The sequence below is a fragment of the Anolis sagrei genome, chromosome 3 (genome assembly GCF_037176765.1).
Source record: "Anolis sagrei isolate rAnoSag1 chromosome 3, rAnoSag1.mat, whole genome shotgun sequence".
In the NCBI taxonomy this organism is placed as follows: domain Eukaryota; kingdom Metazoa; phylum Chordata; class Lepidosauria; order Squamata; family Dactyloidae; genus Anolis; species Anolis sagrei.
In genome coordinates this window covers 208,435,097-208,452,251 of record NC_090023.1, presented here as the reverse complement: position 1 = coordinate 208,452,251, position 17,155 = coordinate 208,435,097, and the positions used below count along the sequence as shown (strand labels likewise).

Genomic DNA, 17,155 nt, shown 5'->3' with positions numbered 1-17,155 from the left:
ACGGCCAACACCCCCCAGAGATGAACACCACCCCCCAGAGTCGCACACAACTAGACTTAATGTCAGGGGAATGGAGAATATATATATATATATATATATATATATATATATATATATATTTCCATGCCTACAGGGTATATTATATTATAATAAAGGGAAAATTGTGGGTGAAGCACACATTAATCATAATAAATACTCTCCCTTATTGCTTTTCAATATTATAATAGTGCACAGCAGAACAGGTAGATGTGCTGTTTTGATCCAAATGCTGATACTTCTCCATTTGAGGATTTACCTGTTACGTATTTCTACCAACTTTCCTCAACAGTTTACATTTGCATTCTTATGTATACCTACTGTTCCACTTCCACATATCCCTTTGGGTGAGTTTCTACATCTTCACTGAATGCTGGCAAAGGCATGTTAAAGCCAGTTTTTCCTCTGAGCCAAAATGTTCTTTGTTGCCCCTTGCCCTGTCAGGAATAATATGAGAGCAGAAGAAGACACAGAAACAACTCTTTAAATGACTGGTAGCATCTCAGCGCAAGATGGTTTATATATTTTAGAGGGTGGAAATCTTCTCTTCAAGGAATAATAAGAGAGATTGCAAAAATATGAGACAGAAGGGGGTGTACCATCTTTTTTTTTAGGGTCCAAAATCTTCCTCAAAATCATGGAAATTGAAAGATTTCTTTTAAAATCTTAACTATAACAAAGGCTTTTGAGGAGTTTTGGAACTGTAGCAACAACAAATAAGTTTTTTAAAAGTAACTTCATAAACTGTGTGCTAATGTGTTCATATCCTAAATCCCTGATCAGTCTTCGTCTAGCTGTGATACCAAAGTTTTACAATCTCATATGTAATATTATTGATAGGATTAGCCATCGAAGTTTTCTTTTAGAATAGTTATTAGCACTTTTTTTTCTCTCCCAAAGGACTGATATGCCAGTCTGCAGTCAAGCAGAATATTCACTATAAGGCACCTTGGCCCAGTGCACCCACAATGTGTTTAAATATTGAAAAAAAAATCTGTATGGTGATAATGATAATCTTGCCTTTGTGCCCAAGTTCAATCTATGTTATAAGTAGAAATTAGAAATTGAGGTCTGTACTGTTCCCATTTTTGATTTAGAATATTGTTCTGTCCTTGCAGCAATATTCATTCTAGGCAACTCGTATACCTTTATTTTAATGGTTCCTCTTTCTTGCAAATCATAACCTCCAATTGACTGCAGAACATTTGCTGTGATCATAGAGACATGGATTTGAAGAGCTGGAGGCAAAATAGACAGAGTGGGGAGGGAGACAGGAGAGATTCAGATTACTGTGTATTGGCTGTGTATATTGGTTTGAGAAAAACAGCATTTAAAAATAACCTAGCTTAAAGAAATACGGTTATTCACTTATGTTTGGAAAGTTTTCTTAGAACTTAAGTTCCAGCTTTTATTATATTTAGGGAGTGGGATGGGATGGAGAAACTAAGCCATTTCGACTTGGACAAAACATCTTAAGATCTTCATGAGGAGAGAATTGATACAAAATTGACCACTAACTTTGATTTGTGAGGCAAGATGTATTAATAAATAGACCTTTACAATTTACGTCTACACAACATACGTAAACTGGTACTTTCCATCCTTGAAGCTGTATTCACAGTGTCTCCAAACAGGCAATAGCGTGGCCTTGTGATTCCCACCACACCTGCAACAACAGGGCCTGCAATTACAAGCATAAGAAAAAAGGAGAAGAAAAAATAGAATATAATTAAAACTTTGAATCTGGGAGTGCGTGTACATTGCCTAATTATATCAATTTGATACCATCCAAACTATTGAAACATGGAAGGCAGTTAGAATTCTCCATTCGAGGGATTTAGGGCATTCTTGTAAAGTGCAACCTAAATGTTGTTAGCAGAAAATTCTAAGCACTTCACCAAATTGTAAACTCCAGAATCCTATAGAATGAATCCATGACTATTAAACAGTTGAATAAGTCATACTCTTTTAGCTTCAAAGTAAAGCAAGAGTGTTGTTGAAGGCTTTCATGGCCAGAATCACTGGGTTGCTATGAGTTTTCTGAGCTGCATGGCCATGTTCCAGAAACATTCTCTCCTGATACTTTGCCCTACATAAAAACTCCAACCGTCACCCAAGTAAAAAAAAGAAGCACAATTAAAGCACTGGCAGACCATGCAAAAAGAATCTGCAAACCTCACCCCCTCCATGGTGAACTGAACCACCTAAACTGGGCTCTAAAGGCCAATGGATACTCCACCACAGACACCAGAAGAGATGCGAGACTGAGAACAAGCCATGAGAGTAAGGACAAAGATCCACCCAGAGGAAAAGTGTTCTTACTATACATCAAGGGAACCACTGGCCACTTAGGAAAGCTGGTGGAGAAACACAACTTACAAACTATTTACAGAAGAAAATCCAACAACTGCAGGAGTCTACCGTATACCATGCAGGTGTGGACAAGTCTACATAGGGGCCACCAAACACAGCATTGCCTAAACACGAATCAAGGAACATGAAAGGCACTGCAGTCTAACTCAACCAGAGAAGTCAGCCATAGCAGAGCACTTGATGAACCAACCTGGACACAGCATATTATTTGAGAACACAGAAATGCTGGACCACTCTAACAACTACCATGTCAGACTACACAGAGAAGCCACTAAAATCCAGAAGCATGTGGACAATTTCAACAGAAAGGAGGAAACAATGAAATGAACAAAATCTGACTACCAGCATTAAAAAAAACTTTAAAATGAGGACAGTAAATAAAGAACAACACTTTGAAAACAGGGGAATTCCAGACATGAAACAATCTGGGCCAGCTAACACCTACCAACAAAGGATTTCCCCAGGCAGGAATCGGCCAGGTCTTGAAGCTGCAAGGCTATGTAATGCTAATCAAGGTGATTAATTACAACATTCACACTTGCCTCCAAAAGACAAGAGTTCTTTCTTCCACCATGGACCTTCCACAGATATATAAACCTCTCTTGCTTTGTTTCCAATATACCTCACAACCTCTGAGGATGACTGCCAGAGATGTGGGCAAAATGTCAGGAGATAATGCTTCTGGAACATGGACATACAGCCCGGAAAACTCACAGCAACCTAAAGCAAAAGTACATATCTTCTGAATAAATTATGTCAAGAAAACCCAGTGATAGGATTGCCTATTACTGGGTTTTCTTGAAAGGAGACAATAACAAATCTCACAGATGCCCGAGGAATAAATGTGCACTGAGCAAAACAGAAAAGGCAGCTATTTGTGTAAATATGAGAAAGAAATTATATACATGCAGGAGATAGAAAGGTAATGTATACCATACATGGTTCAATGTAATGCTCTCTAATCGAGCACTGGATTATTAGTTATCCTCAGCATATTTAACATTATCATGTCCTTTTATTATCCAATGCTCTTGGAACATTTGATGCACAAAGTAGGGGAGCATGGCTCCATTATTTCTTTTAAGGTACTTTTCTGTGATTTGGAAACATCTTGCTTTTCCAAAAAATATATCTAGTTTGCACTTATGGGTCATCCACCTGGTGAGTTGTGCCATTGCTGCAATGCAAAATGTTGCTTAATGATCACCCACTCACACATCTGCAATATAAATTAAGCTGCTTTGAGTTGATACCAGAAACTGAAATATAATTCATCAATGTGGACATATATGCTAAGATAAAGATCAAATTCCAGAACACAAACTGAAATGTGGGTTTTTTGGTACTAGAATTTAGGTTAGATGAATATGCATAGCTATTTCACCATTGTGTCCATTGGTATGCTGACAACACTTGATATAGATATCATCTACATACAATGTCATTTCTACATGAGTGTATAATGTTTTATGATGTTGAATTGATGCAACATTTGGTACACATCTTCCTAAATCCTTTCATGCTGCTCCAACTAATCTTAGGATGAGATTACTATCTTAAACTGACCTTTAAAATATGACCTTTAAAAAAATAATATTTCTTGCTTGATATGCTTACCTGTTCCCTTTCTTTAGAAGGCTTGGTTATGTCAGTATGACCTCTAATATATTGCTCCAGTAGAGACAACACATCAAGATAGTATCTTTCTCAGGACTGGAATAAAAGATATTAAACCCTAAAAATATCCTAAGGCCTTTTTGTTGGATTCTTTAATATCCCATATAACCAAACTACTGATACAAGCTCATCTTCATCAAGATATTGTTGTTAACCATGAATCAAAAATGCTTATTCTTCCTTTCCTGACTTTGGCAAAGAAATTCAGAAGCATTTGAATGGAATGTTTTGAGCTTCTTGGAAAAAATGACTTTCTTTAGAGGAATGTAGCTTTAAGCATTTACTTCCAACCAACCATCTAATTTACTAATACTAAGTAAGAAAACCCTCCATATCCACATGGGATAAGTTTCTGGATTTCATGTGGATATGCAAAACTGTGCACCATGTTGAAATGGACCTCCAGCTCATGAATATTATAGAGTAATTCTGGAGATCATAGAAACTTCCTAGAGATTACATATTTCATCAGACACGGATAAATGAAACTGTGGATACTTGTCATGAGATATGGAGGCCATACTGTACCAGACTTTTGAGGATCTATCTACCACAAAGGTAACAGATCCCTTCTGATTCTGGAAGTTAAGCAAGATCAGCTCTGAACTACCAACGATTACAAGGTGCTGGAGGTTGTATCTTAGAGGAAGGAACTAGTAAAACCACCTTTGACTATTCCTTGCCTAAGAACACTCTATGAAATCCATAGGGTCATCATAAGTCATCAGATTATTTGGAGGCACATACATACACATGTTTTTGCCATGCTGTGGACTGTTGATTGTCAGATTAATTCATCCATGATAAATGCAGTTAGGAAATCTCTAAAATGAAGTTCAGATAAAATTGATACCCTGAATCAACAAACCTGTATGAATACCAACACGCAATCTCAGCTTCTCATTTGGCATGTGTCTAATCTTGAAGGAAATCATTGCACTGAGAAAGTGCAAAGACATTGTAGCAATTTCCTCAACATGCTTTGTTCCATTTCGAATGGGGAGACCACTAGCCACCATATAAGCATCTCCAATGGTTTCAACCTGTAATTAGTGAAAGTAATAATTAGTGTTTGTAAAAAAAAGTGGTCCATAAACAGCAACAAAAGCAACTCTTAATGACAAGTTCTAAGTAGACTGTGGGAAGAGAAGTTTGGTTTTCAGATGCTAAGAAAGAGTTTAATCATCACAACTTATTATAAGCTTCCCTGCTCCCCACAAGACAATCTACATATGACATACACTCAAAATGCTTGAATGAAAGAATTAACTCATGTTTCTTTCATGATTATCTCCAGAAATGCTCTACAGATTATTAGTGTACTTAATTATAAATGTTCTCACTGGAACATGCACACCCTTCATGTAAAAGTTGATGGCTTCATTCTGAAGCCACTAAGTTTTGAGGTGCATCATCCTCATTGTCATAATCATGATCATCATTAATTTATATACAATCATCACATGTACATGATGTTTTACAATAAAATGATCAAAAGCAATGGATCTTGTCATATGTGTATAATCAAAAATACACATACACACATAGAGGGAAGGAGGAATAACAAATCATACAACTGTATAATACATCTGCAAAACAAATCATTCAGATAAAATGCAAATAACAAACACAATATAATATAAAGCTAACTGGCAATAAATGTAATCCCTCCCAAAGTGCAATGCCCTCACTCTTCATCCAGGACTACTACCTTTCCAATGGGTACTGTAATTGCTGTCTAGACTTCCATAATTCTATTCTATTTAAATGCATCTTAGTGCATTTGGTAAGAATACTGAACCAGTTTGATAAGTCTGTAACTTTTCTTTCCCCCAAATTTCCTCAGCAATATAGGTTCTGGGCAGCTTGAATTATGTTTATCCTATCATAATATGTTGTACCCAGGCATATAGTTTGGGGGGGGGGGGGGTTGAGGGTCCATGAGAAGGCCTTACTGGTACATTATTTCAACTGTTATGCTTATTCATATCATGCTAGGTTTGCTAGGGTAGACCCTCTTTCACTCAGACTCAGCCCCCCCCCCCCCCCCGCCCCGAATCAAAATCCTGGCTACGGGTCTGGTTGTACCCATTATAATATGTCACTCTTTTTTCATTTTCTCTGTTGGCACAACTGCAATAGCATATCAGACAGAATGGACTAGTATTTATCATTATGGGCTGGTAAAAACTATTCTGAAAACATGAATAAGTACAGATAGTATAATAAACTTTTTTTTGGCTTGCTCTCTATTTGTTTTTTAAGCCAGGAACCCCATAGCTCCCAAAGCATGATCAGAAATATAATGGGACCCTAAAATCTGTAGAATCCCGGATTTCCTTATGAATCCTCTAGCTTAGCTGGCTTTACCGCTGCTTCTGTTCAATATGTATGGGTCTCAATAGGTGCAGCAAATGATGAGTATTTCTGTGAGATATTCAAAATACACTGAAACCCAAATGCTAAGAGGTTTAGGAAATTTGTCCGTCCCCCCCACACACACCTTAATGTCAGAGTAAGGTCATCAGAAACCTTTGAAACTATATGTCCTAGTTTCCTCATACTTGGGACTTCAGTGAGCATCTTCATAATGCAATCATAAATGCAACAGAGATTGGAATGTATACTTTGCAAGATGTCTGACATTGTTTTAAACATTGAGATGGCCTCAAAACTGTTTTTCAGTTTTAGTTTGTAGCAAGACATGCAAACTAGTTGACATAATTATGAAATGATTGACTGCATTGCATTATAATAGGGATAGCTTTCAACTGTAAGGATTAAAGGTACGCTCAGAAGGAACTAGTAAATTTGAGTGAGTGGCAGATAACATCTCCAGCCCTTCTAATAACAACATATTAGGATCTCAATCTTGAAAACACCAAATCCTCTACCCACTATCTTTGGCACCTTATGAACTTGAACTCCACTACTTTTAATTTGTGTCCTCTTTGTTGTACATTCTGAATTGGGTTACATCTTGCATAATGCAAAGGATTGAGGCTCACTTTGAAAGCAGGCCTCACATTCTCTCACATTCTTTTAATGAATGCAGCCAAACACACAGTCAGAAATGTGGCTGTGAACAGGATTTGAATAACCAGATGACCTTAAAATAAGCCCCATATAGTCCCCACCATGAATGCTATCTGCCTACCTTGTAGACATCATATATTTTAATGATATTATCAAACAGACTATATAGGTCATTGAGAAGGTTGACAACTTGCAGCGGAGAGCTGAGGGAGCATAACCTAGTGAAATCCACAATATCCGAGAAGAAAATGGAGACAGAGTCAAAGCTTTCAGGTTCCACTGACCTCCCAGCAACCAGCTGTTCTCCAATGAAGCTGAAATACAAGAACAGACAATGTCATTTTCTTTCTGGTTGTTCTCTTCAGAAGAAAATGGCTAAAACTTTCAAATCATGCCATGTTGTCATTCAGCTTTGAGCAGAGCTATAAAAAATAAATCCATATTGAATGTGTGCAAAAGTACTGTTAAAATATTGAAAGGTTCTGTTTTAGTTAAATACTTTCACAATACTTACATAAGATTCAATAGTTAACGTATCTGTCCCTTCACCTCTAATGACTGTAAACCCTCCATGATAATTTCCCTCAGTTCCAGTAGCGAGTATGGCTTAAGATAGCAATGAGCAAGGCCAGACAAAGGGTATGGAGCCACCAGTTTTCCATCCCTCGTTATGCTATTCCCTTTTCTCTTTACTTAATTCTTATTATGCATTTATATTCCTTTTTAAAAATTCCCCCTTTCCCCCTACTCTATAAGTTGCTGGGGTAGGAGCAAATTGCTCTAAAAAGCAGTCTCAAATTACTGCTTCCAAAGTCTGGGTGGGCAGATGGGGAGGATGTTGTTTTTTCAACGTTGTCATTTTGAATTGAGTTTACTGTTTCCAGATAAGTGGGCAGGAGCTTCCTTTGTAATATTTCAGAAATAAAGTAACTAGGTGTAGTAGATTTGTTATGGAAACATCACCGACAGTACTCCAATGTTCTTGGAACTTTTCCTGTGCCTTCTCATGCATCTAAGGAGGCAAGAATAATGCTCTGTGGAAATCACATTCTTAGGCCCCTTCTACTCTGCCATATAAACCAGATCATCAACGCAGATAATCCACATTATCTGCGTTGAACTGGATTATATGAGTCTACATTGCCATATAATCTAGTTCAAAGCAGATAATCTGGATTTTATATAAAAGTACAAGGGGCCTTAGCCTCAGAGGAAGGCAGTGGCAAATCATCTTTGAATCATAGGCAAGAAAATGAGTTGAAGTTGTCTTGAAGGCATATTACAGCAACAAAGGAGTTGGGACTCTATCCAAATTATTGCACTACGAGTCAAACTAGTTATTGTAATAGACTTGTTCTAAAGGGAAATGCATTTAAGAAGAACTGCTATAGCAGAATAACTCAGGAAAAGTGAAGTGGTTACCCTGGTAGCATGGCTGATAACAGCTTCTCAGTCTTCTTCTTTTCTGCCAATAACTGTGTTGTTCTTGCTTCAACTACTTCCTCGAGATGATTGGCATATTTTTCCAATTTATTGACCATGTTGTCTAAAATACTGAAATGGCTTTTGGAAAAGTTCAGAAGGTAAATATTAAAAGAAACATTGTTTTTCTTCTATTGCTGCCAAACTATTTTGCATACTTTGAATAAGAATGCATTTTTTAAAAATTTGGAATCACTCTCTATATATGGAATCATACTGTTGAATGGAATCTGATCATCACATTCAGACCTAGTCAGAAGAAATTCTTCCATAGATTGAACAATATCACAAATATTCATTATTTGTTAGTACAGGCATCAGTTTCAGAATTTTGAGTTATCAGTGAAAAAGAGCTGGATCTGCATTCTACTAGAGCCATACCTTATGAATTACATAGTGAAGGGGTTGGGGAATCATGAGCCCAGGAACTGGCTAAGTTAGTTCAAAGCACAGACCCAACTCCTGTGAAAGTATTGAATAGCTGTAGCCTCATATTGGGTAGAACACTGCCCAAACAAAATAGAAGACTGGGAAATAATGGTTGCATTGACATCTGGGACAACTGAATGAAGTGACATCAGACTGACAAAGAGTTTCAGAATTCATTAGTACAGAATACTGAAGGAGGACCTTTTCCATGACGGTACCCAACTTGTCAAACTCTCTTTCCCAGCTAGCTTTTGAAGACTTCCCCCTTCTTTGTTTCTAGGTGCCTCCTAAAAATACCACTGTTTCACTATGATTTTACACTGCGTGGTTCTACCTTTTCATGGTTCCTGTGAAATGTTAACACTTACAGTTTACTGAGGCTGAGAATTCTAAATGCTTTTTTCTAAACTGCAAATCTCAGGATCACACTATTTTATTGAATTGCTATGCATTTTACTAGTTTTTTTATTGGGATCTTTACTGTGCTCATGATTTTGTCAAAAATAATTCTGAACACTCATTGAGTCAAGATGCATGTCAGAAATAGACTGACAAACTGAATGTATGAATGGCTTGGTAGATCTCTCGGCATCTGATTAGAAGCCCTTAGTTCATTATTACTTCAATTGCTGGATCAGGGGCAAAGTTGGCAAATAGGAGTACGCCATGTACATATTTGTTCTCCAGATGTGATTATATACCATACTACCCAAAAGCCAAGAATCTGAGGATGACATATGAATAAAAATCCATTTAAATTGCTTAAAATTATTCAAAACTTTCGGAATAACTGAAATGGTCTAAAACCATGGTTCTCAACCTGGGGTCCCCAGATGTTTTTGGCTTCAACTCCCAGACATCTTAACAGCTGCTAAACTGGCTGGGATTTCTGGGAGTTGTAGGCCAACCTGGGGACCCCAGGTTGATAACCACTGGTCTAAGAGCATATTCAACAATTTGGCACTGTCAACACAATACAGCAAAATACATGTGCTAAAACTGTACACATGCACAGATTTTGATAAAAACAATTAGACCTCAAAGACTTTGTTTTTTTAAAAAAAATATTTTCACTTGGAGCAAAAGAGGTCTTCCACAGCTATATCATCACAGCAGAGATGGCCCTCTCCCCCATTCTCCCACACCGAACATACAAGACCCCAGAATGCTAAAAGGTGCTATTTTTCCATTTGACCAATTATCAATTATCCCATGAAAACATACAAGTTTTCATGGAAAAACAATTCACCTTTCAGGACTAGCTTCTCTCAATGTTCTCTTCACATCAGCAAATGTTGGCCTTCTCTCTGGATGTTCATCCCAACATGCCTCTAGAAGTGCAACAATGTTTTCATTACACCTCTCTGTTGAAAGAGAGGGGCGAAATGGAACAGGAGAACCAACTTCTTGGATTTTTTTAATGATCTCTGAAATTAAGAAATGATTTTGAATCAAATTTGAGAATATGTGTCTCGTGTTAGTTTTTTTTGAATCTGGCAATTTTGGGGAAATTGTCAGTATTAAGGAAATAAAAACAACTCCTGAGATGCCTACACCAATAACTGTGAACTGCATCTTTCTTTCCTAGAATTGGCTTGAAGAGAGAATGGTCTAGCAAAGTTATGATTCATGGACCAATGTCAGCTCATGAACCTTTGGCAGTTGGTCCATGCAAATGTCCAGCAAAGAAACAAATAATTGTAGGCAAGGGATACAAATATATGTAGTACTGATTCATGGCATATTCCAGGGTGAGGAGGGAGGTGGAGTTATCGACATCAGATTGATTTGTAAGACACCATTCCTGCCTAGGAAATCTTGCTAATTATCATGTTTTCATGCAAATAATTCAATTAAAAATTTAGTGGTATCAGCAACGAAGAAGGATAATTTTGTCCAGTGCAACTTCGTGGAACTTCCTTCATTGCCAAGCATATAAAATCCTTATCTCAAATACCATGCTGTCTGATAATGCTGACATGACTCAGCCTTTCAGTCTAACCTTTTGTTACTGTATAAGACTTGTGAAAGGAAATAAATGATATTGATCACTTTTATATATCACTTGATATATAAACCCCACCTTCATGAATGATTGGGTGGCATTATTGAGGATGCATTCTAGTGGGGCTAAGGGTGACATCAAAAATACAAGCATATTTAGATACAAAATTCTTACTACCATTAACTAATATTTGAACAGTGCCTTCAACTGTTTAAAATGGGAAAAGGTATAGAGGAATAATGGGGAAAATGCCTTAAAGAATTTGCAGAGGGCTAGACTGAAAAAGTAGAAGGTCCCAGTTCATGTGCTCCTTCAAGTGCCCAGGTTCCTAAGCATATTAGTCTTTCAAAAGACATGCTTATTTCCTCCGAATCCAAAAACGAACCTTTGCCTTTGACAAAACAACTTATTCTCCTGCACATGCACAGAGGGTACTTTGAAAAGAATATATTAAGTATATAGATATACACATCTACACAGGAAAGTAAGAGGAGGAGGATCAAAAACCTTCTGAATTCTTGTTTAGGTCTTGGAATGGACCATCTTCATCATTATATATCAGCTCCCTCATAATAATAGCAAAGCTGTATACATCGCCCTTCTGGGTGCCCTGCAATGGGTATTCCTCCATCCTTAGCAATTCAGGAGCTGTCCAGAAGAAGTCTAAAAGAATAGAAGCAAATACCACATATTGTTGAGGTTAAATCAGATTATATTCAACATGCACTTACTTTCAATATATCCTAAATGGGAAAAAATGGACACATTTGTATGTTTTGAATCATGCTTCATGTTTATATTCTTTACATCTCTACATTAATCTGAAGGATTTTTTAAAGGATTCAAAACATACATTCAATATATGTTTGATCTCAAAATATGCATTCAAACAGTGTTTTGATATATTTCAAATATTTGGAAAATATGTGGCAACTTTTGAATAAATAAAATCTGTTGACCAGCGAAACTCCAACTTTCACATCCGATTGAAAGGAGCAAATCAATCATTCTCTATAGGAATTCAAAGTTCTGATTCCAGAATCATTCTGTGTTTCTTTTTTTTTGATGTCAATAGAACCCATTAGCCTGTTTAAATTTCAGTCCTCCTGACTGGTAGGAGTGCCAAGTCCAGCCCAGTTGACACTAGTCCAACTAAAATTTAACTAAATCCAACTCCCTCCCTGGCCTAATTTTATCTCATTATTGTTTCTGGGCCATGGACTGAAGAAGTTTTGATCTTAGGTAATTCAGCTCCTCCCTTCTTCTGCTTCTTCTCTTTTTCTTTTGGCTTTTCTGCCAACAGATGTGAGCCAACAGGTCAGATCTTCAAGTTTTGTTCTGTCAGCAGATGTCTCAAAAGATTTGGCTGAAAGGACTTTGCTAGCAGAAGAATATTCCTGCAGGCAGAATATGTTAAATACTAGCAAAAACATTTTCTATCTAATTCAAATCCCTTACAGTTAGCACATATTTGAGTTAAGATTTTATTATTAAGCAGTAGTATGTAAATCATTGGACCATTTCTAGAAATATTAATTTTTGCTCAAATTCATATTTCTCAGAGCTACTACTGTGGTTTTTAATGTTTTTTATGGATTTAATTGAATTGTTTTAATATTAATTATTATTATTATTATTATTATTATTATTATTAACTTTATTTGTACCCCGCTAGCATCTCCCGGAGGACTCGATGCGGCTTACACAGGCCGAAGCCTCAAACACAATACAATAGAGAATATAACATCACAACAACAAGGCAAATCAAACAATAAGCAAAATAACATAACACCGCAATACTAAGCAAATCAAACAATAAGCAAAATAACAACAATGGCAGTACATCAGGACATTATTAAAAATTGGTTAATTAATGATGTTTAATACTGTTTTAATATTTGTATATTTTAAATTGTATTGTAATGCTTTTAATATTAGCTGCTTTGAGTCTCCTTATGGAGGGAAAAAGCAATATATTTAATTTAATTTATTGTTTAATGAATTTGTATCATGTTTTAATGATTTTTACTGTTTTAAATGCAATTTTTGATTGTTTATATGCTCATAGCATCATATGATGCTTGTGTGAGGCTGCCCCGAGTCCCACTTCAGAGGGAGAAGGGTGGGGTAGAAATTCATGAAATAAATAATAAATAAACAAATATATACATAAACAAAATAATAATAATAATACTTCCCCAACCCCTGAATATCAAAACTATATAACACCTTTACTTAAGAGTGAAATTATCTGCTTTTTTCCATGTCAGGAGTGACTTGAGAAACTGCAAGTCGCTTCTGGTGAGAGAGAAGTAGCTATCTGGGACGCCTGGATGTTTTGATGTTTTACCATCCTTGTGAGAGGCATCTCTAATGTCCCCACATTGGGAGCCAGAGCGAACAGAGGGAACTCATCCACACTCTCCCTGGATTTGATCCTGCAATCTGTCGGTCTTCAGTCCTGCCGGCACAGGGGTTTAACCCACTGCGCCACCTGGGGCTTCAACTATCTGCTAACTTGATATGACTGTGATATCAATAAATTCTTTAAAGCATATTTAAACCATCATTGAAATGTCCCTGACAAAATGACTGGATTGAGGAGAAGTACATTGCAAAGTCAAAGTATTTAATGCCCTTACCAGCATATTCAGTCTCCTTCTCTGTTATTATTCTGGATTTTGTTCCGTACTTCAATTCCCACAACCCATACCCACACAATTTCACTTGCATGCGAGTGTCTACCAGGCAGTTGGTAGGCTTCAAGTTACCATGAGACTTCAAGGGACTGTTGTGGAGAAAGATCATACCCTGAAAATTAACACATACACAAACACATAAATCTTCAGTGCATACAAATATATAGTTAACTTAAAACAGCATAATCAATGTAAAAAAAATCATAATAAGCAAAGGTAGATATATTGATATATATTTTTTAAAAACAAAAACCCTCTGGAATATATTTCATTCATTTCAAGGAAGTAAATGTTGCCTTTAAAAGATTTTACATTATTTTGTTTTCTAATCTGAGTCAAATGTTAGTTTGTGGAATTTGGCTCTATATTCTCGTTTAACATTTATTACCAGCAAAAGATTCATGGTAACATCAGATATATTATGTGGCTAGAGACAATGTTACCTGAAACACTTAGTTACAATTTTAAGACTCATACCTAAACTATCCAAATAAGAACACCAACATTAAATTTGTCAAAAAGCTCTTTATTAAAAAAAAAAAGAACATACTAAAAGCTAGCTAAGGAGAATGTGCAGAAGAAAAGGAGGCTTTCTAGATTAAAGTTATGCAATAAATACGCCTTTTGCTGTTAAGCATAGTACATGAATTGAATAATTAAAAGAGTGTTGTTAATTGATTTACGTAATATAAAGGCAAAAGACGTCTGTATGCAGGGCTAACCCCATTTAGGACAGTAAACAACACTGGCAATGGGAAGTCATTTCTAGTGTTGAAGTACTGATGAAACATGCTTCAAACGACCCATTATAACACAAACTTTGCCCTTTAAAAATATCTGTATTTTGATAATCAAACTCCAAGACTTCACAAAGTTTGGTCCTTCTCTTGCTCCATTTACATTTACAATCTGACACATACGACTGCTATCGCCTATGAGAGCAGCAGCAACTAAGAATTAGAGCTAGTAATATATATATTTAATTATACTATGTAACAAAATTTGAAAAAAATATGTTCCTGGTTTGAAAGTGTTATTGTCTGTTTAATTGAGTGGTACTTACTTTGAAAGTAGTTATTATGATCAGAAACATCATTTTTGTGACTACTGAATTGGTTGAGACTCCATGAGATATTTATTGAGAAATTATAGCAAAATGTGCTGTAGGATGGCCCGCAAAAACAAAATTTTGCAGTTTAATAAACCTTTTCCACATTTTTTGATAGAACTAATTAGAAAATGACATTTATAACTCAGGAAAAAACATCATGTTACATAGTGTTATTTTCCTATTCAATACTCACGTTGACGATGTCATAGGCAAAAGAGATTTTGAATATCCAGTCCAGTTCAATATTGGAATGCATCAAAACATCCTAAGGAAAAATCAATATAAAGGTTTCATGTATAAAAATATTTTTTCTGGAAATATTTTTGGGAGGAAACTAATTTTAATACTGCAAATTCCCAAATTGGGCATTTATTTGGGAAAATAAATTGCAGCAAGACAGAGATGGGAAAATATATTTCACAGGGTGCATATGTCACTTTTGATTCCTTGAAGTCTCCCATCAGACCTAAACCCTCCCAACTGCATTTTTGATCCCAAAATGACCCACGAAAGTCCTTCAAATGGATGAAAACTTCTGAAAATATCCCAGCTCTGGCCACAAGTACCTCAATAGTGTCTCACACATAAAATTGCTTTAAACCATGGAATAAGTTCACCTTTAGGCTTCCTTTCTTGTAATAATGCATCACAATGCAGATGTTTGGAGCTTCAGGACAAATTCCATAGAAGACTGCTAGATTCTCGTGCCTCAGTTCTCTCATCTAAAGTACAGAAAGTTCAATAAATTTACTACCCAGTATTGACATCATCGACATATAATTAAACTGTGTTGCCAAAAAAAAATACAGATAAAAAATTGGTCCTATGAATTCACAAAGTTCCAAATAAAGCTTCTATTTGTGGATAGTTCTATTACGGGGTCATCTTGAGTTATGCCACGTGCTCAGCCAATACATAATACTGGTCAACTCAATAAACATAATAGATCTATTTTTTAAATCAAATTGGGTCATTACATGCCAACTAATTCATGATATTCACAGCATCACTTTAAAACAGATAACACAAGCAAGGAAGGTCTTGAAATTATTACTCATCCTTGAATAAGAATGAAAGAATATTTGAAAAAGAATAGAAAAGCAAATTTTAGTATAAAACAACATAGTTGAGAAGAATCTTAGACTAATGAGTATCTTTGCAGTTGAAGGGTTATTCTGCACAAATTTTACATGTAACTGCATTTTCTTAGTTTTCTTAGCAGAAAATCCTGTAATAGGAGAGTTGTTCTACTTAAACTTTGTACATGACTGATTTACATACAAAAGGGGTTTTTTTTTGCAGAAAGCAGCATTTTATGTACACAAATTAGTATTTCTGTATTAAAATATTTTCAATACAGAAAATTCTATTTTCTATGCAAATCAACGATGTGCAAATTTTACACAAAACAAATACTTGATTGCTGCATTTTTGCAAAGAAAACTGCAATATTAATATGCACAAGAATCTTTTGTTTCCTGCAGAAAAGAGTTATTTTCCATGCAAAACAACTACGTGTGAATTGTGTACAAAATATGTCCTAAATTGTGCATTGCCTTGGAAAATAGTATGACTATTCAATTACTGTCTTGCAGTGGGAATAAATTGGATAAAATTACTCATTTTAAAAGAAACATAATGAAAATTTTATGCCTTTGTTGGAAGTATCTTTACTTGATCTGATCAGGTTGGGAAGCACAGCAGAAACAGAAGTCTTGCTATCTCTGATAGTGGACATAACAGCAGGAATTCTTCTATATGGCTTTGGGAAGTGTTTGCTATCTCCAATAATCAGGAGGGTGGGATTGGATTTCCCAGATATTCCATGGGTTAGATAGGCCAGAATAGCACAGACTTTCTAACAAAAATCACATTTGTGAAGAAACATTCTTTTCTTTCTTATGGTTATATAAGTCTTCACATTCCAGGGTTACAAATTATTAGGTAACTGTCAAATCAGTATCTTGGATCAGATATATCTAGCCTACAATTCAAATGTGGTGGCAAAAGCTTAAAAGTCAAGCATACCATATGAATCTCCTGAAGGACTGATAGTTTCCAGTTATCTGTCTGATTATCAGTGTGTTTGAGAGCAACAAAAGTTCCCTAAAGCAGAAAAGCAAGAAGAAGAAGGTGAGATCTGTTAACCTGAACAAATAACTAATGTGGCCTTACTCGATGATACACTAAAGATTTTTCTATGCAATTGACTGAAATTAGCTGTTCTGGTGATTTAGTATTAGAAATAATGGTACACGATTAAGGATGCATCTATAACATAGAATTATAGATGGCTCAATGCTATGG

The 17,155-nt window shown here is 35.9% G+C and overlaps 1 protein-coding gene across 1 annotated transcript in view; it reads right to left on the bottom strand.

The window, feature by feature from the left end:
* Positions 1–353: 353 nt before the first annotated feature.
* The window catches only part of LOC132770954 (guanylate cyclase 2G-like), a 48,099-nt gene continuing 31,297 nt past the window's right edge, over positions 354–17,155 (bottom strand). The window contains exons 8-19 of the mRNA XM_067466271.1: positions 16,877–16,954; positions 15,466–15,570; positions 15,042–15,113; positions 13,681–13,849; positions 11,546–11,701; positions 10,283–10,460; positions 8,545–8,685; positions 7,244–7,436; positions 4,955–5,129; positions 1,619–1,717; positions 1,183–1,274; positions 354–473 (exon numbers count right to left, since the gene is read on the bottom strand). Of these exons, the coding sequence (XP_067322372.1) occupies positions 354–473; positions 1,183–1,274; positions 1,619–1,717; positions 4,955–5,129; positions 7,244–7,436; positions 8,545–8,685; positions 10,283–10,460; positions 11,546–11,701; positions 13,681–13,849; positions 15,042–15,113; positions 15,466–15,570; positions 16,877–16,954 (1,578 nt within the window). The remainder of the gene's footprint in view (positions 474–1,182; positions 1,275–1,618; positions 1,718–4,954; positions 5,130–7,243; positions 7,437–8,544; positions 8,686–10,282; positions 10,461–11,545; positions 11,702–13,680; positions 13,850–15,041; positions 15,114–15,465; positions 15,571–16,876; positions 16,955–17,155) is intronic.